This window comes from Populus nigra, chromosome 3 (assembly GCF_951802175.1).
Source record: "Populus nigra chromosome 3, ddPopNigr1.1, whole genome shotgun sequence".
Lineage (NCBI taxonomy): Eukaryota > Viridiplantae > Streptophyta > Magnoliopsida > Malpighiales > Salicaceae > Populus > Populus nigra.
The window spans coordinates 7,610,033-7,633,874 of NC_084854.1; the positions used below are offsets into that span (position 1 = coordinate 7,610,033).

The 23,842-nt window shown below is 34.3% G+C and overlaps 2 protein-coding genes across 3 annotated transcripts; both read left to right on the top strand.

Annotated features, from left to right (window-relative positions):
• The first annotated feature begins 370 nt into the window (after positions 1–370).
• Positions 371–2,021, top strand: LOC133688508 (3,9-dihydroxypterocarpan 6A-monooxygenase-like). Its single transcript, XM_062108006.1, has 2 exons — positions 371–1,291; positions 1,377–2,021. The coding sequence occupies exons 1-2, from the start codon at positions 371–373 to the stop codon at positions 2,019–2,021; spliced, it is 1,566 nt and encodes a 521-aa protein (XP_061963990.1).
• Positions 2,022–8,531: 6,510 nt separating this feature from the next.
• On the top strand, positions 8,532–18,904 carry LOC133687765 (protein STRUBBELIG-RECEPTOR FAMILY 2). Of its 2 annotated transcripts, none has more exons than XM_062107073.1 (16): positions 8,532–8,928; positions 9,681–9,813; positions 9,909–9,980; positions 10,062–10,127; positions 10,275–10,346; positions 10,454–10,525; positions 11,082–11,153; positions 11,258–11,323; positions 11,415–11,480; positions 11,571–11,851; positions 12,376–12,635; positions 12,741–13,006; positions 13,308–13,455; positions 18,059–18,198; positions 18,272–18,425; positions 18,537–18,904. In XM_062107073.1, exons 1-16 carry the CDS (start codon positions 8,835–8,837, stop codon positions 18,720–18,722), a joined length of 2,148 nt encoding a protein of 715 aa, XP_061963057.1. In that variant the 5' UTR covers positions 8,532–8,834; the 3' UTR covers positions 18,723–18,904. The 2 variants fall into 2 exon arrangements, with proteins under 2 accessions (XP_061963057.1, XP_061963059.1); XM_062107075.1 differs by having other exon boundaries at positions 12,541–12,635.
• The last annotated feature ends 4,938 nt before the right edge of the window (positions 18,905–23,842 follow it).

Genomic DNA, 23,842 nt, shown 5'->3' on the forward strand with positions numbered 1-23,842 from the left:
AACTATGCCCCAGCAGTAACGTATGTTATTGGTGCCGTCTGCAGGCTGAGGCTTAGTAGCAAATCCCTTCACTTAGCTTAAATGTTGGTATTATCTTTTGATGATATACGTGTGTTTATTGGAGTAAAACAAAAGATATATGTATGGAAAGAACAATAAGAAAAGGATAATGTTATCTATTCTGTTGTGAATAAAGCAGGCCAGTGCATGACAGCATATTTTCCCAAATTTCATCGAAGAGAGAATCCCAAAGCTTTTCAATCAACAAAGTGGGACTCTCTAATAAAACGTTAAGCAAAATCCTAAGGCTCAAACCTACAATACAATTACTGAAATCTAGCTGCTCTACTTGCTAGGACAAGCCTAAATGATGGCAACAGCTGATGTTCTGTTCTTGTTTTGTTTCCTCATTTCCAGTTGGTTCCTTTCCACTATCCTTTGTAAATCCATCAAAAACTATAAACATTTTGGAACCAAGGTGCGACCCCCACCAAGTCCACCAGCTCTGCCTATCATTGGCCACCTTCACTTAATAGGCTCGGTTTTGTCCAAGTCCTTGCACAACCTAGCTCATAAACATGGTCCAATTATTCAACTCCATTTGGGCGCATCGACATGCTATGTTGTTTCAGATGCCATGATTGCCAAAGAAATCTTGAAAACCAATGAGCTCAATTTCATTTCTCGTCCAGAATTTGATTGCTCGGATAACAACATATACAGGGGGTCTGGTTTTGTCACTGCACCATACAACACCTATTGGCGGTTCATGAAGAAACTATGCATGACCAGGCTTCTTGCCACTTCACAGCTTATTCAGCTTGTGCATGTAAGAGAGGAAGAGATTATGAAACTTGTGGAGTCGTTAATTAATATTTCAAGAGAAGGGAAGTCTTGTAATTTAAAGCAGGAGTTCATCACCATGACAAATAATGTCATTTGTCGAATGGCTATGAGCACTAGATGCGTAGAGGATGATGCTAATGAAGCTAAGGAGGTAAAGGAATTGGTTAATCAAATTGTGGTGCTTGGAGGCAAGTTGAGTGCAGGTAATATTTTGGGTCCTTTGGCAAAACTAGACTTGTTCGGACATGGAAGACAGCTTCGAAATGCACTGGAGAAATTCGATCGTTTAGTGGAAAAGATCATCAAGGAGCATGAAGATCAGAGGGAGATGAAAGACATGGAAGGATCAGGATGGAGGGATTTGATGGATATTCTATTAGCAATATCTGGAGACTCGAATGCTGAAATGAACTTGACTAGAAAGGATATCAAGGCTTTCTTCCTAGTAAGTCAACTCTTTTAGCCTCGAACTTCTCCTTGTGTGATGATGAGTCTTAATAAATCTATTGTTCGTCTTTTTTTCGTGCTAGGACATCATCATGGCTGGCACTGATACATCAGCACTCACCATTCAATGGATCATGGCTGAGCTAATCAACCATCAGAAGATTTTCAACAGACTGAGGGAAGAAATTGATTTAGCGGTTGGGACGAAAAGGCTAGTCAAAGAATCAGATATCTTAAATCTTCCTTACTTACAAGCTGTTGTGAAGGAAACGCTCAGACTACACCCTCCATCTCCCATAATCCTAAGACAATGTGCTGAAGATTGCAAGATTAATGGCTTTGATTTAAAGGGTAAGACTAGGATGCTAATCAACCTTTACAGTATCCAACGAGATCCGAATTCATGGACAGATCCTGAAGAATTCAACCCAGATAGATTCATGGTTGACTCTAACATAAATCATTTACAGAATCAAATGGAAGTGAAAGGGCAAATGTTCAATTATCTCCCATTTGGGAGTGGGAGGCGAGGATGCCCTGCCTCATCACTTGCTTTAGTGGTTGTTCAAGCTGCTATTGGAGCCTTGGTCCAATGCTTTGACTGGGAAGTCATAGGTGAAGGGAAGATTAATTTGCAAGAGAATTCAGGATTTAGCATGGGGATGGCAAGCCCACTTGTGTGCTACCCCATCACCCGTTTTAATCCATTAAGTTTTAATATGAGATAAGAGAGATATAGATTGTTTATCCATAATCTAGCCACCCAAAAAAACCATCTTAAAGAGATGGTATCAATGGAGATAATGATATTCCATATCATCACAAATAGATCTGGAATCATAATTTTTTTTATTTGGTTGGATTTTGATTTTTCAGGTTAGAAATTGGTTTATTAAGATTATTAATATTTTTAACATGTTTGAAAAAAAAATTAAAAATTAAAAAACTTTAGGTTATTTTTACAAAAACAAAGGCTTAAAAGTTATTCAAAAACATGATATCTTAAAAATTAAGGTTGTATATTTATTAAAAAAAAATTGATTCGTCAACCTTCCTTCCTTTTAGACGCGGCCTAAAACATTAAAAATATAAAAAATATAAAAAAATAAAAACACCATTGTTAATTAACACGCCATGATGGAAACATTTAAAAATATATAAAAAAAATAAAAGTATATTAAAAAATATATCATTAATACGCGTCACAACAAATAATAGAAAAGTATTTTTATGGATTAAAATAAGAATGTATGAATATTCTTGGTGAAGTGTTGGCAAGGTATTAACCATGGGTTGTTGCCCTCGTGTCTGACGCTTCTTGCAACAACGACTATGATAACCATTAAAAAATAATTTTTTTTTATAATGATGGATTCTGGCTAGAATATCATATTCAAATAATCTAGCTAGATCTAGCCAAGAACAGTAGTCAAACAATTTTGTTTTTGAAAAATCATGATAAAAAAATTACTTTTGAGAAAAATATTTTTTACATATAAAAATAATATGAAATTAACACAAATAACAATTAAAATATGAAATCAATAACCTTAATTATTTGACGATGGCTCTGATACCATTATTGGGTTTCCCAAAACACTTATAGGTAATGAAAGCTATAAATTTAAAAATATTTCAAAAGTCCTAAGGATCCCGTTAGACATATCTAGATTTATTTAGGGTTTATGCGAAAATTACCTAAAGATCATATGTTCTTTTTTTTCTTTGAATATTTGATTCAAGGCTAGGTTATTGCAAACCACAAATCATCCAATTATCCGGTCTATAATTGTAATCCACATGAATCACAAATGAAAAATCTCCTAAACCTTTTTAGAAGAGAGGGATTGTTATATCTTAAAGTGCTAGCTCTTTTCTTTTATATTTTAGGAGTTTATGTATTGTACTTTAGTCATCTTCACATCGCATAACATTCTATTTATAAGAAAATCTAAAAACTCTATAAATGGTAAAATGTCAATTTACCCCTTTAAAGATATCACATATATTATTTTAGGCTAATTTTACAAATTTATTCAATCAAGTCCTTACTTGAATATTTCTAGATCTAGAATTGTTATCCCCTGTATTAATTACATTTTAGTTCTTAATTTCTATAATTTATTTACAATCAAGTCACACTTGATTAATCATTCATTTTAATTTTTGATCATTGGTTCTTATGTGTGTGACCCATTATGTTTCCTAATAAGTTGACCTATTAAGTTCCCTAATAAGTTAGTCAAAATATAAATCACAATTTTAAATAAAATAGGATTAAATAAATTAATTCAAAAATTGATTGATTTATATTTGAAGATTTAGTACAATGTCTAGCAACTTGTCATAATCCTCTAAATATTAGGAAAGTCATAAGTGGTATGACATAACCTTTTAATAACTAGTTTCTCAGTGTAATTATTATGATTCATCAATAATGTTCTGATTTAAATATTATATCATAAAATGTGTCTACTCAGTTAAATCATGTTTATTCTCAACACCATAGTCATTGATTTTTTGAATAAGATTTGAAACTCTTTTCAAATCTCATTATACCTTACACAAGAATTTACAATCAATATTATTTGAGAACAAATAAAAAAAATTCTCTAATTCACTAAGGTAATGAATCCTCTCTTGATTACTTAAATACCTTCATATATCTTATGTTATACCTAACATCTGCTCATTTGTTACCCGTGATTTAAACATGTAGCAGGATCAAAATATAACACTTTTTATATAAAAAAACTTAATGATCTCAAGTCTAAAGATCACCTATACAATTGTCACATGAATCTTTTCATAGACTTAGGTGATCTCTCCATATGAAATTCCCATGCGGGTCAGTTCAATGTATATGTCATCTAATAACCACCTATATGTTAATTCTAGGTATCCATCAAATCTCAGTTTATGAGAATAAATGTTTCTTTTCATAAAGAAAAGAATATAATATGTATCAATCTTAACAACTATAATTAATGTCCAGTCTTAATAGAGTATTGACCAAGAACATTTACGAAAAATGCTTTGATACAATAAGAATCTCATAATTATAACAACTTTATAATTTTCTTTGTAAATTATTTTTGTCGTAATAACATTATCTTTACTCTAGATTCATTAATCAAATTTTGATAAATATTAAAGATAAATAAGTTTTTATAAATAAATTAAATACACACACACACACACACACATGAACAAAATCAATGTCATATGTAACCAATGATTGACTACAAGACATATATGTTAGCATAGTCAAGTTCTTTCTTTGAGTTTATATCCTCTACAAAAAAAAAACACCATTACATGACAAAAATGTCACTCAACAAAGTTATATGCGACAATATGTAGAAAGGAACTTTCAGATGTTGAACAAGTTTGTATATCAAACATCACCCAATCAGTTTTTTGTAGATTGTTTTTATACAAATCCCACCTAAAAGCAATCAATTATTATAACAGTTACACCAACAAATTAAAAATCAATTATTATAACATGGCATTTTAGTAACATCATAGGGATTGGGTGCATATACAAACTTAAACAACATTGATTCAGCATCCTTCATAACACATATTTATAGACCATCATCTACTCTTTCTAGATGATTGGTTAAATGTTGGGTAAAGTTAACAACCTGAAAGCATATGAACCTAGTTCATGTTCAATGCAAAATACAATAACAATGGTTATCCACTCGATATGTGAATCTGGAAAGGCTAGATAAATTACAAAAAAAAAAGTTAAACCACACAAATTTCTTCCAAACAACACCTCAACTAACATTCAAATACCGAAGATTAAATAACTTGAACCCATAAAAATAATATATGGAATTCAGAATTTGGTAACAATTAATAAAAACAATCCTTATAAAGTCATTTTGAATGTGAAATTAAATGCAATGTCACTTAATTTCTTAAAAAGCATTAACCAACTAAAAAAATATCCAGTGCAAAAATTGATTTTAGAGAACATACCTCTTCTATTATCTCTTCCTCTCTCTCTTTATGATGTGCACCAACCTCTTCATCCTTATTCTTATTTGACACCACAACTTTTTTATTATTTAGTTGATAAAGAGAAGAGTTGCTTTTGCTTTTTCAAGATTTATTACAACTCTCCAGCTCTGTCACTGAGACTTTTGCCTATACCCAAATTCCTTCATCAAATCCTATTCCTTCTATTTGTTCCTCTCTGACTCATTCTCTTCTCTCTTCCTTTTTTTTTCCTTATACGGATCCTCCCTTCTGATCTCTACTCGTGTTCGTCAAATCTGAATCCCCACTAACTTAGCTCTTCCTGAATACTCCTTGCCAAGGGCTAAACTAGGGTTATAACTCATTTTCTTTAACATCTTAAACCCAATGTTAGATTGAGGGATCAGAGCTTTTATTTTTCCAAGGTTTGCTTATCCTTCTTTTGTTGCTTTTATTGTGGTTGACATTTTGTACAAATGATAAAACATGACACCAAAAACCACATGTGAAAACATGAGTTAAAACATAGAACCTTATTTGTTTGCTACTTTTCACTTTCAATCTATAACAAGCTCGGGAAATTGATAGCCAAGAAAGTTACAGACATGTTCTTTAGAAAAAACTCCTCTATAAATTTATATTTCCAATTCAATAAATAAAGCCTTAAAATTAATAACCATATGTTGTTTTGATTCACTATCTTTTTGTTTCTCTCTTTACTCCAGGTGATTCTTGGTTAGGTTTGGTTTGCAATTAAAATAAACTACATTCAGAACCAATAAAAAATCAACTTAAACCAATAAATCTTGATTTGAACTGTTCGGTTTTTTCATATAAGAAACCAGCAAAACCTATTTTTTAAGTTTTTTACAAGCTTTTTTTTTATGAATAAAGCTAATTTCAATTGTGATTTTTTTTTATCTTTTATTTGTGCTTTATAATTCTTTTAATAATCACGAAACCTTCTTTACAACAAAATCAATTATGCTTGCTATAAAATAATTAGTAGCAATATTCTGAAGAAAATATAGTATCAATTGGTAGTCAAAATATAATATCAACCTTGTTATTACGATATCAATATTCAAATGAGAAAACAATCCAAAATCCAATATTCTTAATCTAGTTTTCAACCAATGAAAAACACTCTAAACTATGTTTTTCGTACAATATCAATAGGCCATGACATAACAAGTCAAATAAAAAATCAAACTTTACCGCTAGAAAATCAAATAAGAATATAGTATCAAACAAAACTTTATAGTATTCAAAATAAGTGAGAAGCAATATCAAAACAATCATCTTAGGTAAAACTTGAAATCAATGTATTAAATAAAATAAAAAAAAGTACAAAACTTCCATCTAAAGTGAAAATTGTAAGAAGTCACATTAGAAAATTCTAATGCATTCATGTAAGGTTATGATTCCTCTTATTAGTGGTATAACTCACGCCAATGTTTCTTCCTCGCATAATCTATAACACTAGTATGCAATAGTCAACATTTCATTTAGGAATCAAGGCATTAAACTCAATAATAAAAGGAATGGATGACAAGAATAACTTCTAATATATAATTGCATCAACAATCCAAATGAACCAAATATTGTCATTTCTTTATTAAATCATGATAGGTGAAAGCATAAGGTAACTGCTACAATTGAATATTATATTAGAAAGGAAACTAGTCAATACCTCTAAAGAAGTAACCCAAAATTCAAAAAGAAACTTAATAGATAATTATGTCCCATAAAACTATCATAATAAGTAAAGGCAACAAAGATTTTTAAGAACTTCACCAATGATCTAGCATTTTCTCAATCCTTAAACTAAAAAGCTTTATGTTCTTTTGATTCTTCTTTGAATCAACCTATGTAATCCAATAAATTCTAATTCAATAACACTCATAATTTTATAATAGTATACTTCAACAAATTCTAATTCAATAACAATCATAATTTGACAATAGTGTAATCCAACAAATTTTAATTCAATAAAATTAAGAATTTAACAATAGTACAATCCAACAAATTCAAGTTTACAGGTTGTGATGTTTCTATTTCATAATGATTGTTGATAAAATATGAGTTTCAATATCTAAAATCAAGTAGGTGATGAAAAGAATCTTCACATAAAAGCATTATACATAAGATGGAAACAACAATCAAGTTATGAATTCTTGTTATTCTATTTTATGTAGTAATAAAAATTCTAGTTATTGCACATGGTCAAAATCTGAAATTGATTTTTGAATCTGCCTACAATACCCAAAATGTCATTCACTCTTGCCCACTATCCAGATTTGCAATTTGCAGAACTTCAGGGATAGATGAATAGATGTTTAAATTGAACAGAAAAAATGTTAAATTTATTCTCACACCAAATGGATGATAAGAAATCAAGTCAAAATTCTACTAAATCACAATTTTACATTAACTAGCTCTTAAACATAAACGTGTTAAAATAATTCAAGTTTTCCCTTATTTAAAAACCTTAGTCACAACATGCTTAATATTACATGTAATTTTGGACCAAAACAAACATAAAAAACACAAGATTAAGAAATTTACAAAGAAAGAGAGTGCACTGAATTTGAGAGACCAAAGACACAAAGAAAATAAAAGAAAAGGAGATGGAGGGGAGAGGTTACAACTTATGTGAGAGAAAATGGTAGACTGTAAGGTAAAGATTGCAAGAGAGGAGACACTTTAGTTTAGGGTGGTTACCTAGTTGCGAGAGGTGAGAGAGAATTAGGGTTTTAGAAAGAGAGAGAGAGAGAGAGATCTTTTATACCTAGTTTTTTGGCGTGGTTTAAAAATTAGGAGTTTAGACTAAATCGGTTTGGGTTGGTTCAGTTTGAAAAGTTTTAGAGATTTTAAACCGAACTTGAATCGAACTAAACTAGATATTTTTTTTAGTTTTTCTAATTGGTTTTTTCAGGTTTTTTCTTGATTTAAATCTTTTTTATTAACTTTTTTTATTTTTTTATTTTGCTCGGTTATTCAGGTTTTTTACTATCTAGTGAGTGATTCTGTCATTAGTTGATACCCAGATCAAAACTCAAAGAGAGATTAAATAGGTCAGCCAATACTGAGCCCAAAAAAGGCTTTTCAGCAGCCCAAAGCTCATCCCTGCTGCTTACATCTATTAATTCTTTTGCTGACGTGGCTGAATTCAGTTAATCAGTTATATCTACACATGTCATGTGATCAACAACCGTCTCTATCACACTCTCCCCTCTCTCTGTATAACGAACAAAAACCGCCCCAAATTCCCCCCCTCTCGCTCTAAATATCAAGGACGAACCGTACAGTAATTTTCTGCTCTGCTTGGCCACTGAGAAAACAGAAAAGAAAAGAAAATTAAGAACCTTCCTCCTGCAACTTAATCCGCCAACTTTTGTTAGTTTTTGTAGTTTCGAGCTTTAAAAATCTCTCTTTAATTTCTCGGGAACCGAACAGGAGCGACTGAAAATTTTGTAAAGATTTGAGCGTTTCCTATTTGTTTATACGTAAAAGAAAGTGATAAAGTGTAGTTTCTTGGAGTTACAATGGCGAGCCAGAGACTGCATTGGGGTTTTGTTGTGATTGTGTTCTTGGCGATTCTTTCTTTTCAAGCTTCTGCTTCTACTGATGCTTCTGATGGTAAATCTAGTTAATTTCACCTTTAATCTTGCATTTTTAGTGATCTATTGAGTGTTCTTGCGTGGTTTTTATAAATTCTTTTGTGGCCATAATTCACCAGAATGCTCTTTGGCAATATCTGTTTGGATGCTGAGAGAAATTGTAGGAATTTAATTACAGCATTTATAATCAGTACTGTTATTTAGTAACTGATTAACAAAGAAGAAAGTTTTCTTCTTATGCGTTTTAATTATTTGGAACGAGAAGAGCATAGACTCAGGATTCAATCAAGAGTTTAATTTGATTTTCCTATAAAATAAAAGTTTTGATTTCAATTTTCTTTTCTTCTTCTTGGTTTACTCAGAAACCAAACAGGAAAAAAAGAAGAAGAAAAACCACCCATGTTTAGCTTCCTTTTCTTTACCGGGAAAATGAGGCTACAAGGGAGCAATATGATGTGGTGCCCTATCATCTCGATATCTGCCGTTACTGATAGAGCAATTATCTAGCGTGTATAAGCTCACTTGTACATCATGTATAGATTGTGATTACTGATGATTAGGGCTTAATTGCATCATTTTGACTCGGTTTTATTTATTTGTTCATCACCCACTAAACTATTGATTGATTATCAGAACATGATGATACTGATACTGTTTGGTAAACACAATAATGAATAACTATTTACATAATTATTCTAGACATAACATGATGATACTGATACTGTTTGTTAAACACAATAATCTGATTATTATCTTCTAATGTTAATGCAGTCATAGCACTTCAAGATCTATACAAGGCCCTGAGTAACCCCCCACAGCTAAAGGAATGGAGATTGGATGGAGGAGATCCATGTGGGGAATCATGGACTGGAGTCTCATGTGCTGGGCCATCTGTATTATACCTGTGTGGACATATTCCTATCTCACAATCTATACATTGTTTCTATTAGTTACCTGGACAACATTTCCAACAGTAATTTTTTCTTTCACGTTGTGCAGTAAACTTCAAGGACTGAACCTCAGTGGGTTCCTTGGAACCCAGCTGCATTATCTCCATAGCTTGAAGCATCTGTAAGTGATTTTTCTTGTCTTAGATTCAGTTATCTAAATTCTTCTTCTCATTTGATTCTTAAATTTGCTTTTCTGTGGTAGGGATGTTAGCTCCAATTATATTGGGGGTGAAATACCATATGCTTTGCCACCTAATGCCACTCATATGTAAGCTCTTCTGCATGCTCTGGTTGTAAATTATGTATTACTTTGATTATATCTATAGTGCTTTAGCCACACGAGAACCTAACTATGCATCTTTATCTTTGGTTGTGTTTATTTAATATAGGATAATGTTTGACTTAATCGATGCAGAAACTTAGCATACAACTACTTGAGCAAAAGTATACCCCTTTCCTTACCAGGTGTAGAGTTACTTCGTCATCTGTAAGCTGATTGTCACCATTCTACAGCCTATTTTCTATTTTTCTATATATATATTTTTTTTTGCTTGGTCTTGTTCAGTTATAAATTCTTTGGTTGTATTTTTGCAGGAATTTGAGTCACAATTCACTGTCTGGACCCATTGGCAATGTGTTTACTGGCCTACAGAACCTAAAAGAGATGTAAGCTTCTTCTAGCCGTTTGGGTTTAGCTTTGTCAAAGGCTGCACTCTTTAGAGAAGTATATACACTGGGTCTTCTGTTAAATAAAACCATAGCATAATTCCGACGCTGTTTTATTGGTGCAGCCTTCATCAGCACAGTTTCTTTAATTAGATCACAAGGAAGAAATATTTCGTTAATAAGAATATCAAACCAACTCATTTTCTTCCTTGTTGCCATCTTGCATTAAAAAATTGTAATTTGTTCAAAAAGCTTTTTTTCTCAAAAAACTTGTTCTTAATCAAACGTTGGCAAGGAAACTGGTTTTATTATGCCTTTGAGATTTTGTTTGTTCCATACCAAAGATGGCACCATAATCGAACGATGATTTGGTTGATATTTCAGAACATTTTATATAAGTGGGTATCTTGACCATGCAGTATGTCATGCAAAGCAAGTTGCTTTTTGGTCACCTTATTTCCCTAATGTTATCAGTTCCAATGCCATGCTTCATAATATTACTAGTAAATTCATGATCACTCTCATTTCCTTGTGAACCTTCCATCTGCTGCCACAGCGACCTGTCATACAATAACTTCACTGGAGATTTGCCAAGTTCTTTTGGATCTCTGACAAATCTTACCAAATTGTGAGTTTTATACAACTTCCTTTAAATTCTCCTCAGTCCTATACCTGGTGTGTTTCTTGATATACCAAGTTGGTTCCTGTGTGTTTTTTTGGCTGTATCTACAGGTTCTTACAGAACAACCAGTTCACTGGCTCAGTTGTCTACCTGGCTAATCTTTCACTAACTGACCTGTAGGTTCTCACATGTTTTTTGTTCTTTTTGAAAATTAGGCTGATATGTAAATTTGATTATTTTGTTCTCGCATATTTCTATTATCATCAGGAATATCCAAACCAATCACTTCAGTGGTGTAATTCCAACTCAATTTCAGTTAATACCCGATCTATGGTGAGTTTGGAAGATTTCAGCTGCTTTGCTTTTAATTGCCTGCATTAACTAACTATTCATCAATTTCCTTTCCTCTCTACCTTTCACCAGGATTGACGGAAATCAGTTCCACATAGGGGCAAATTATCCTCCCTGGAATTATCCTTCGGATAATGGATCCATTGGGCAAAATTTTAATGGTCCCCCAACCACCGAGTCAAGTGCCATGGAGAATTATATCAAGGTAAATGGACACAAGAAGAAAAGGTTGGGCCCTGGTGGAATAGTTTTTGCAGTGGGTGTGGTAGCTCTGGTGGTGACTTGCGCTGCAATCTTCATTGCATTGCGTATCAAGCGATCCCGCCATTCTTGTTCTGTCAGGACAACTAGAGGTCAGAATTGTGTGCAAAAATATGTACTCTTATCTTGGATGCACACTTAATATGAAAATGTGATATTAATTTGTGTCTGCATAAGCTGCAGACTGATATGGATTTTCAGATACATATGACATCCAATATATTTGCTCATGCCATAATTGTGAAACCTTTCTTGGTTGTAGTTTCCATTCCATATTTCCACTATAAGTGCAGTTTTGTGCTGCTTCTTTTTGTGTTTCTATCCAATTATCAACAATTCAAATGAACTATTGGTTCACACAAAACAATACTATCGTAGTGATTTGGAATCTATAGAGCTGCATGACTTTGTTAACTGATTTTATTCACCTTCTGAGAAATTTAATTGAGGTGGTATTACCTTCCATTTGCTTTTGATATCAATTACTCTTTATCTTTCCATCTGTTTTCAAGTTGATACTAGAGATATTAACTGTACGGCATATTCTTGCTGATTCTTTTATTAACAAATTTTTCTTTACCATCCCTCCTCTTCCAACGGTTATGTCTTTTTCCAGTAGCATCTGAAGTGAACCCACAACTATTGCCTCCCCGATCTCCTTCACTTCTTTTCCCAACGCATATCCCTCGTATTTGCCACAACAGAAATGAAAAAAATTCAGCAAGAAAAAGTTTCTCGATATATAAAGCCCCAGTAAGTGCAAACATTTACACTGTGACAGAACTTCAGCTGGCAACAAACAACTTCGGTGAAGAGAATCTTCTTGGAGAGGGGTCTCTTGGTTCTGTTTACAGAGCCGAATTCCAAAATGGCCAAGTATATACTTGAACATGCTGATTTCTTATTACTTATGAAATTCACAAGAGTTATGAGAAGTCACTGACCACCACCATCCCCACCTAATTTTTTTATCTTTTCCAGATATTTGTTGTGAAAAACATCAATATGGTATCACTTTCATTCCAAGAAGAAGAACAATTCTTGGATGTGATTTGGACTGCTTCCCAACTGAGGCATCCAAATATTGTAACACTCATTGGCTACTGTGTAGAACACGGGCAGCATCTCCTCGTGTATGATTACATCAGAGATTTGTCTCTTCATGATGTTCTGCATAGTGATGGGTACAAGCCACTGTCATGGAACATTCGTCTCAATATTGCGCTTGGTGTTGCTCGGGCTTTGGAGTAAGTATCCCATATGGTTGGTTTGCTTAGTAGGACCATTTCTTGAACTCCTCCTTGCAGGACTATAAGAGTAGATCTGTAGTTGCAAAAAAAAAATATGAGGAGATCTATGTCATTTTATGCAACAGAAAATATTCTGGAAGCATACATCTCTGTGCTTCAGCATTCTGAGTTGAAGATGGTAGGACATGAACTGATTTAGCAAAAATCAGGGGTAGGAAGTGGAAGAAGTTGATGTCTATTATAAATGTTATATTTTTCCATGCACTGGTTACTTCCACCTTGAAATTTTTTATTTCAGGTTCTTGCACTCCACATTCTCGCCTCCTATTTCTCATGGCAATGTAAAGGCTGCCAATGTCTTACTTGATAAAGAGCTTATGCCTCGTCTCTGTGACACCGGACTAGCTATTTTGAGGCCACTGACAAGCAACAGTGTTAAAATAAAGGTAAGTGCATGACTAATCTTCTCAGAATTTTTGTCACCTAACATTGTAGTATACAACTGCAAGAGTAGGCTGATAATGTTAAAAGTTGATGCAACTTGTTTATTTGACCACAACAGTGTTGGTGGGAGGAACCACTGGTGGTGGCTTTGAAACACTCAGAGGGGATAAAACACAAAGTTTTATTTCAAGAACAAAAGCTTACAAACACAAAATAAACTTACAACAAGCTTAACAATACACACCCTCTCTTTCTCTCTAGTGTTTCTCTCTATTCTCTCTACTCTCCCACACCTAATAGCATAAGCTCAGCTTGCTATTTATACACGAATTCAAAACAAGAAAATTCAACCGTCAAGTGTGAAGGCGGCTGTGGACGGTGGTGTGAAGGCGGCTGGCGGCTGCGGCTGGTGGCTGGCGGCTGGTCGGTCATAGCTGGTGGCTGGCTGACCGGTGGTTGCCTTCCTTGACCTTCTAGATGGATTGAGTTTAATACAACAAATCTCCCCTTTAAACTCAATCGAGGGATGTCATGCCAAGCATGAACACTTCTCCTTTCAATGCCTTCTCTTTGCTTGTAGCCTTTATCCACTAATTTGGCTTTCGTCTTGTAGACCCTTTTGACACCTATTGCTTTCTTGTTTTCTGGTGGATGAGTCGGCTTCCAGGTATCATTCTTCTCAATGGCATGTATTTCTTCATCCATTGCTTTAATCCATTTCTCTTCTGTGACAGCTTCATTGAAGCTTAATGGGTCACTATCTGCAAAGAAACAAAACAAATTTGTATCTTCCATTACTTGAGTGGCATCGTACAGCTCTTCAAGATTTCTCATCCTTTTTGGTCCTTCTGACGATGAGGATGTTGCTGCTGGTGTTGATGATGATGCTCCTGGTGTGTTCCTCCTGTTGAATACAGGGAATCTGTGTACCGGACTTTGTGGTTCAACTGCTGGCATAATCACCGGACTTTGTGGTTCAGCTGCTGGCACAATTGGTTCTTCGACAAGTACTGTTGGTACTTCTTCACCTTCAAGGATCAAATCAATGTTGATCCATTTGGTTGCTTCTTTATCATCATTCCATTCCCAAGATTTATCTTCTTCAAAGATAACATCTCTACTCATAATCACCTTCTTCGTTATGGGATTATACAGCTTGTATCCCATCCTTCTTTCACCATATCCCACAAAGATGCATCTCTCGCTTTTATCATCGAGTTTGGTCCTTCTTGCATCTGGGATCTTTGCATATGCCACACAACCAAAGACTCGTAGATGAGTAACACTTGGTTTGTGACCACTCCATGCTTCTTCTGGAGTGACTCCTTGCAAACTTCTGGTTGGGCAGCGATTCAGTAGATACACTGCACATGATACAGCTTCAGCCCAGTATTGCTTGGGCAACTTCTTTGCTTTGAGCAGACTTCTTGCCATGTCAAGAATCGTGCGATTCTTCCTTTCAGCTACACCATTCAGCTGTGGTGTATACGCAGGTGTTGTCTGATGTCTGATGCCTTGTTGTGTACAATAGGCTTCAAAGTCATTTGCTGTATATTCTCCACCTTGATCAGATCTCACGGTTCTGATCATGTAGCCACTTTGCTTCTCCACAATTGCTTTAAAATCTTTAAAACAATTGAATACTTCTGACTTCCTCTTCAGAAAGTATATCCACGTCTTTCTGCTAAAATCATCAATAAACGTGAGGAAGTACCTATTTTGTCCAGTCGACATAGGCGTTATTGGGCCACACACATCTGTGTGCACTAACTCCAGTGGCCTCTTTGCTCTCCAGTTGACTTCTTTGGCAAAATTGGATCTGTGATGTTTGCTGAGGACACAACTCTCACAGACTTCATCTGGATGATCAATGTGGGGCAAACCTTTGACCATCTTCTTGCTTGCTAGCATCTTCAAGCTCGTGAAATTCAGATGTCCAAGCCTCAGGTGCCAAAGCCATTCTTCACTGTTGGTGATGGCACTCAAACACCTTGCTGCATCATACTGGATGTTCAAAGGAAACATCCTATTCTTGGACATTTTCACATAGGCCATTAATCTCCCATTGTTGTCTCTAATTGTCAGATGAAAATTCTTCGAGTAAAAAGTATATCCTCTCTCCAAAAGTTGACCTAAGCTAATCAGGTTCTGCTTTATGGCTGGGACATAATAGACATTGGCGATGTGGCTGGAATCGCCGTTCTTCATCTTGATTGGGATGCTGCCTTTACCTTTGAATGGAACCTTTGTGGTATCTCCAAAAGTAACTAGACCTTGCTTGGTCTCATCTAGATCACTAAATAACTCTCGGTAGCCGCACATGTGATTGCTGGCTCCAGTATCTAGATACCATATATTTTCCTGTTTCTCACTAAGTTCTTGTTGGACAAGAAATGCAGCTTCTTCTCTGTCATCCTTCTCTGCATAGTTGGCTTGCTCACGTATCTCCAACGGAGCTTTCCTTTGACATTCAGTGCTATAGTGCCCAAATTGATTGCACCTATAACACTGGATATTTCTCTTATCACGGTTATTGTAACCGCCTCCTCTTCCTCTAGGAGTGAATGCTTGTTGTCTTTGGCCTCCTCTGGTGGTATTTCTGCCACCTCTTCCTCTGAAGCTTGTATTCCAAGAACCTCTTCCTTGGAATCTCTGGAATCCTCCTCTGGATTGTTGACTTCCTGCTTGAGTGGTATATCCACTTGTTGAAGTCTCCCCTTGCACATATCTGTCCTTGAGAGACAGCTTTGCTTGTAAGGCATGCTCGATGGCCTTATCTCCATTTCGCTTTACAATCTTCTGCTCATGAGCTTGCAAAGAACTCATAAGCTCATCAACTGTCAACTTGTCCACTTCTTTGGACTCTTCAATAGCGACAACAACAAAATCAAATTTTGGATCTAGGGATCTCAAAATTTTCTCAGTAATTCGAGAATCGACGATGGCTTCTCCATTTCTCCTCATCTGATTGACTATCACCATAATCCTTGTGTGATAATCAGAAATAGATTCCGAGGACTTCATTTGCAATAACTCAAATTCACCTCGCAAAGATTGAAGACGAATCTTCTTGATTCTGTCAGCACCTTTGTACTTTTGTTGGAGAGCCTCCCATATGTCTTTTGATGTTTCAGCGGAAGCTATGATCTCAAATGTATCTTCATCAAGACCTTGGTAGTGATGGTCTTTGCTTTGTTGTCCTTCTTTCTGTTGACTTTCAGGGCTTGCTTTTGTGCCTCTTGTAAAGCATTTTCTTCTTCTTTGGACTCTGGTTCATCATAACCATAGTGTACAATCTCCAAACACTCTTGTGAACCAAGGAATGCCTTTAATCTGATGCACCAACTATCATAGTTGTCTTTGGTCAGCTTCGGGATGAGTGTTTGTGTACTTTCTGTAGTCATTTTGCTCTTTTAATGACTATATCTCCTTATGGGAGTTGAATTTGGCAAAACGGACACTGTAGATCGATCCGGAATGGTCGAAATAGTCGGGAACCGGTCTGAATTTGTAGAAATCGGGTCATAAAATGGGTGAACCGGTCCAAAAACCAATTCTGGGCGTCGGGCGGTTCGCTGGGTTGAACCGGGAATATTCTGTGGAATATTCTATCGGCTCGGCTTCGGCTAATATCGGCTCGGCTTAGCGGCTCGGCTTGAAAAGGGAATATTCTCGGGAATATTCTTCGGCTCGGCTGGAGGCTTGGCTTGAGGCTCGGCTTAAACGGCTCAAATATGGCGCGCGTGGACGTCACTCGTCTTCTTCCTCTGGCGCGCGTGGGTGCGACTGGGCTACAGTCACCGGATCTTCAGGCGGCGCGTGTGGCGCACCCCGGTGTCCGATTGAGCTGATTTTTGCGGCAGTGAGTTCGTATGGATGAGTTCTACACGGTGGAATGATCAAAACTTGTTTTTGACAACTTTGAAAATTCGGCTATCTCTGAAAATACCTCTGTTTTCTGACGAACGGGGCTCTGATACCAATTGTTGGTGGGAGGAACCACTGGTGGTGGCTTTGAAACACTCAGAGGGGATAAAACACAAAGTTTTATTTCAAGAACAAAAGCTTACAAACACAAAATAAACTTACAACAAGCTTAACAATACACACCCTCTCTTTCTCTCTAGTGTTTCTCTCTATTCTCTCTACTCTCCCACACCTAATAGCATAAGCTCAGCTTGCTATTTATACACGAATTCAAAACAAGAAAATTCAACCGTCAAGTGTGAAGGCGGCTGTGGACGGTGGTGTGAAGGCGGCTGGCGGCTGCGGCTGGTGGCTGGCGGCTGGTCGGTCATAGCTGGTGGCTGGCTGACCGGTGGTTGCCTTCCTTGACCTTCTAGATGGATTGAGTTTAATACAACAAACAGAATCTTCTCTGATATTGTTTCAAGGAGAATTCTTTTAGAGGATTTGAAACGACTTGTGTCAGAAACGTTTTCACAACAGAATTTCTGAGCATTGAGTTTCTTTCTTCCTCAAATCCCTTTTATCTTAGCTGCTTATATGTCATTCAAGCTGCACCAAATGCATCTCTAGTCAAGTTAACCATATTTTTTGATAGAGAATGAAGAAGGGCTCATCCGATGTTGTTGATACAAACAGGCTTCTGAAATTGCTATTGGTGACACGGGCTATATTGCTCCTGAACATGGGGAACCAGTAACTGACAACACCAAGAGTGACATTTATGCGTTTGGAGTGTTGCTTTTGGAGCTATTAACTGGAAGGAGACCTTTTGATGGGTAGACTTTGTCCCCCCTGCCTCTATCAAATTTCTGCATGGTCTTCTGATATCCTTTTCTGTCTCTAACACAGCTCAAGACCAAGAGCGGAGCAATCTTTGGTGAAATGGGCTTCGTCTCGGCTGCATGACAATGAGAGTTTGATTCAGATGGTTGACCCGGGCATCAAAACACTCCCCTCCAAGACTCTATCTCGGTTTGCAGACGTTGTCTTGCTCTGCATTCAGGTATTGGCATAAACATCTATAAACAATCTATGTGAGAGAAGATTGGAAAAGATGGTATTATGTGATTATTCATTTGAGGCTGTTAATTTTTTTCCCTTGAAACTTGAACAGCCTGAAAAGTTCTTCCGTCCACCTATGTCAGAAATTGTTTCATCACTGACAAGTGTGCTGCGAAAATTCACCGCTGCAAAAAGTGGTGCCATGGAGGGTGCTGAAGTTGACCCTTTTGAGAGGTCTTTTTGTTCGACTTATAGTCGCTTCATAACCTCACCAACACCGAGTTACATTTCTGTTTGATTTTTGCAAGTGGTCAGGGGATATAATAAATGAGTTACTGTCAGAAGCATTACTTAAGCATGATTTTTGTAATTCTAGTTAACTGCTTTTAGCGCAAGACCCTTGACAGTCAGGCAATTTTGTTATGGCTTTCCTTTCCATTTCATGTATTGTCACTGTTAGCACAAGGAATTAGCCTTTCTGATCCTCTCAATGTTAGACCTCTCTACATTTTAAATTCTTGGATGCCAATCGAAAGTCTGCCTCCAAATCCTCGTTGACTGGGCTTAAAGTTGGAATTAGTGTTTCCAGGAGGGAATTCACCTATTATGGGTATATATCATTCATTGATCTCTCCAGCAATTTCAGATGGGAAAGGTGCGGAACCCATGATGGCCATCGTCTCCAAATATTTCTCACTTCAATCATAATGCTTGAACATGAACAGACTGTAGGATTGTGTATCAAATGATGCCAAAGATTGTTGATGGTGCAAGAAAAATTAAAAATTAAGAATAGAACTTCTCCAATAATTCGGGTAAAGCCCAAATGGCTGGAATCTCTCTCTCTCTCTCTCTCTCTCTCTCCATCTTTATTCCTTACCAAGCCACTCCAAAACAGACACACCTCTATGTTTTTTTTTAACTCCCACCGCTATGGAGTATGATTTCTTAGAATGAGAAGTGATGGAAAACAAAAGGTCTGAAACCAGAGTGTCTATTCATTGATATTAAAAAATAATTTATATTTATTTGTTCATAGCCCAGGATAAAAAGTATTTTTAGCTCCGCCCTTGATGCTAGCGATCATCTTTATATTTTTTTAAAGTTCATAGGATAAATTTTTTTTATTCACTACATTTCTTCACCAAATACACGAGTATCAACATCTTTATTTATGATATCACACCTACATTCCACGGGTTATCCTCATAAAATAAGCTAACGTGATCAAGATCTATAAATATTTTAATTACCAAGTAAGTTAAAAAAAAGAAATTTAATACATAAACATCAAGATCTATCAACAATCATTTAACAATTTTATAAACCACAAACAACCATACTACATTCCACGGATTACTCTCATAAAATAAGCTAACGTGATCAAGATCTATAAATACCTTAATCACCAAGTAAGCTAAAAAAAGAGAAATTTAATACATAAACATCAAGATCTATCAACAATCATTTAATAATTTTATGAACCACAAACAACCATATAACAAGTCATATAAGTATATAAAAAAAAAAAACACAACATACAGATACATACTCTCTATAATTTATATCTTCTTTTACTACACATTATGTTCTCATAATATATTTACTAATTTAAACATTAAAGTATTTTCTATTTCTACAAAGAATTGATTTTGCAGTAAAGTTTATGGACTAATGGTCAAGCTTAATCACTCCATGACAAGGACACCAAACCTAAAACATGGTTCACACCTTCATGTGATCTATAATGATAGAGGATAGCTCAACTTTTATTTTATTGAGTTTTATTTAGGTTTGTTTATTGAACTTAATTTAGTTATTGTTTTATTTAATTTTATTTATTAAGTTTAATTTTGTTATTATTGAATATTTTATTTAGTAAGCTATAAGTCTAATTATTTATTTCTAGTTAAGATTTTAGTATTTATATTATATTTTTTTAGATGTGAGATATTTTTAATGAATTGAATAAAATTTATAAAGTTGTAAACTTTCCCAACCCTATACTTTTATTCTCTGGCTTTTTTTTAATTTGTTTTTTTATTAGACTTTAAATCTCTCTTTTTTTGTTTGGTATCAAATTTGGTATCAGATTTTTATTTAACCCCCCCCCACACCCTTCCCACCACGCATTCATTCCCCCACCTCACAGTTGCAAACCGACCACTCCACCAGCAGATTGGCCTCCTACGGCAGATCAGCCGACCCACATATTAGGTCTCCTTGTCGCCAACTGTATATCACCCACCTCAGTCGCTGCCTCGCCTGACTAGTCACTGAGAAGACCATGACTGCCTCACGCAGCCGCTAGCACTAACCAGAGCACAAACCAGCCGAAGATCAGCCCACAAATCACAGTAAATTCATCATCTTAGTGGCGACAAATGAGTCTCTCAAGGAATTTTAATTCACCAATGCCACATCAGCTGACACAGCATCCAGCCCTGCCATGTCAGCAATACCATGTCATTTTGTCATGTTATGTCATTGAAGAATTTATTTGTTTTTACGTTTTAAAAATATTTTAAAAAATATTAAATTTTTTTATTTTTTATTTTAAATTAATATTTTTAAATATTTTTAAATTATTTTGATATACTAATATCAAAATTAATTTTAAAAAAATAAAAAATATATATTAATTTTATATATTTTCAAAAAAAAAACATTTTAAAAAACAATTCTGCCATATCAACTACAACAAATTTTAGCATACTCTCCAACATTCTAGTAAGTAGATTATTCTACCTTTTAATTTGTTGAATTTTTTTATATATTTTTTTGCACCTATCATTTTAAGTTGCTATTAATATTATTTTTGTGCCTAAAAACAATTCAAAAAAAATTTAATAAAGTCCTACCTTGCGTTTCTATATGTTATTTTTGCTTATCAATCTCTTTTAATATGATAATTTAGCATCTAGTCTTTTTTGTTATTTGTTAGTTATTGCATGTAACATTGTGTTTGATTAATAATTTACACTAAAAGATATAGCATTGCATGCTTAAAAATTTTCTAGTGTTTTTTTAAACTTGATTAATCTCTACATTAAGAAAAAAAAATTAGATTTACTTTTGTATTGTGATTTTATTTGTAAGAATCACCACATTTATTTGTAAGAATCATTTGTGATCTCAATTTTATTTTTAAGTTAATGTTACATGTATTTGTGTGATCATCTAGTGTCCAAGCTTAAAATTATATTTACCATAAATCCGACCCTTAGTGATGCTTTTAGGGTCAGATGAGGGGAACTGCAAACCTAGATGACCAACATGTGTAAAAGAATTGAATCCTTAGAGAGTTCTCAAGTAAGGCATCCAAAGACTAATAAATATCACAGGAATAACCATGGTAGGAAAGTTCACCCTAATATCCATCAGTATGAATATCATTTAGGTTACTCTAAGTGCGATGACCTTAATGAGTAAGTCATAAGCCCTAACAAAATAGAAGCACTCAGTTTTTACAGTCATCATAACCTTTGAATATTTTATATATGAATTTGTGATATAGATCAATTTTCTGAGTGGCATAACTTGTTTGATATTATAAAAGTTAGATTTGCTAAGATGATGTTCATTGGTGAAACCAAACTTTATTGGAGACATGTTAAGGATTGTTTAAAGAGGAGATGTGCCTCAATCCTATAAATAAAATATTTTAGATCAATGGAATAATCTTAGGCAAGGGAACAAATTTGTCCATAAGTATATAATATATTTTAATGATTATATGATAAGATGTTTCATAAGATAAAATAAAGCCATAACTTTGCGACTCGGGTTAACATGTTGAATTTATAACTTGGGTTATGAGACTATGATAATCCAATATAAAATAAATCAAAATAAATTATGAAGTCTAATTTTCAATCAATCCATTATTGAATGATGAAATTGAAAAAAAATCAATTAAAAATGACCTAACAAGCGACCCGAATTAACTTGTCAAACTTGGATCATGACGTCGGGATAACCTAATAAAAAGAAAATGGAAACAAATTATGAAGCCTAATTCCCAACAAAATATAATATTAAATGATGAAATTAAACAAAATCAATTAAAAAAAAAACTGAGGCAATTGGGCTAACTCGATAAGCATGCGACTTGGGTCATGAAATAGAGACAACCCATTAAAAATCAAATTCAATGTTGAAGGACTCGTGACCCGGGTCATGAGACCAAGATAATCTTTTAGAAAGAAAATAAAAAAAATAACTTGAGTTAACCAAGGTTAAAATTCCAAAAAAGACAAAAAATTATCTAAGTCAACTCGAGTTAACCCGTTAAGCATTATTCTCAGGCCATGAGGCTAGAATAATATAATAGAAAGTAAACAAAACAAATTATAAAGTCTAATTCAAAATTAACCAAATATTAAAGGATAAAATTAAAAAAAAATAATTAAGAAAAAGAAGAAAAAAACTTGAGTTAACTAAATTAACCCGTCAAACTTGTGATTCGTGTCATGAGAATGTGATAACTCAATAAAAAAACAACTATAATATTAAAGAATGAGATTTAAAGAAAATGATTGGAAAAAAAAGTCAGATAATAATAAAAAAAAATAAAGCACTATTTCCATTAATTGTTCATTGTGAGGAAGAGTATAATAAAACTCTTTTCTCTTTTAGTTTATAGTTAATTGATTGAGATTTCTTAGGTCAAAGAGTTAGATCTAAGATTGAGATATTATCTGATGTTTAATTTTTCGATTTCATCGCGTCATTTTTTTACATTGAGTCAAACTTGCCCTTTATTTTCGATTAAAGGTAATTTCATATCATTCATATAATTATATACTAACACATGGAATTCATACATCCCTTTTTTGTTTTGTGTAAATCTTTCCATGAATGGAGAAGGTTTTACATGAATAATGATTTAAAAACACAATAATAATAATAATAATAATAATAATAATAATAAGATGCAATGTGGAGGTGGGAGTAAAGGTGGAGGTGGCAACATTGAGATCATAATGATGATAGTGATGATTATGATAAAGGTTATATTAGTGGTGGTGGCAACAATGGAATGGTGATTACAATCATGGTGGTGATGACAAACATTGTGATAGTGATGGTGGCAACAGTAGTGGTTAAAATAGTTGATAATTATTTTGTAAAATATTTTATGAAATTTCACAAGTTGGAAATATTTTCAATAAATAAAGTAAATTTAAATATCAGTCAGACCTTTTTGTTTTGTTTAGGGTTTGTAAAGTATTTTATTTTAATTAATTTTCTTTTATAATATTTTATGTAAAATATATATCTCTTGTAATTAGTAATGGAGTTGGACAATGGGGATCAAATCACCTTTAATTGAAAATACAAGAGTTGATTTCATCCAATTTAAAATGAAAAATGACCATTCAAGGATGTTAGACTTCTATTAATGATTCAAGCCCT

Coding starts and splice junctions, on each gene's coding strand:
- LOC133687765 (XM_062107073.1), top strand. CDS start 8,835: ATGGCGAGCCAGAGACTGCATTGGGGTTTTGTTGTGATTGTGTTCTTG. Junction 13,456..18,058: donor GCAACAGTGTTAAAATAAAG/GTAAGTGCATGA, acceptor TGATACAAACAG/GCTTCTGAAATTGCTATTGG. Junction 18,426..18,536: donor TTGTCTTGCTCTGCATTCAG/GTATTGGCATAA, acceptor AAACTTGAACAG/CCTGAAAAGTTCTTCCGTCC.
- LOC133688508 (XM_062108006.1), top strand. CDS start 371: ATGGCAACAGCTGATGTTCTGTTCTTGTTTTGTTTCCTCATTTCCAGT. Junction 1,292..1,376: donor ATATCAAGGCTTTCTTCCTA/GTAAGTCAACTC, acceptor TTTTCGTGCTAG/GACATCATCATGGCTGGCAC.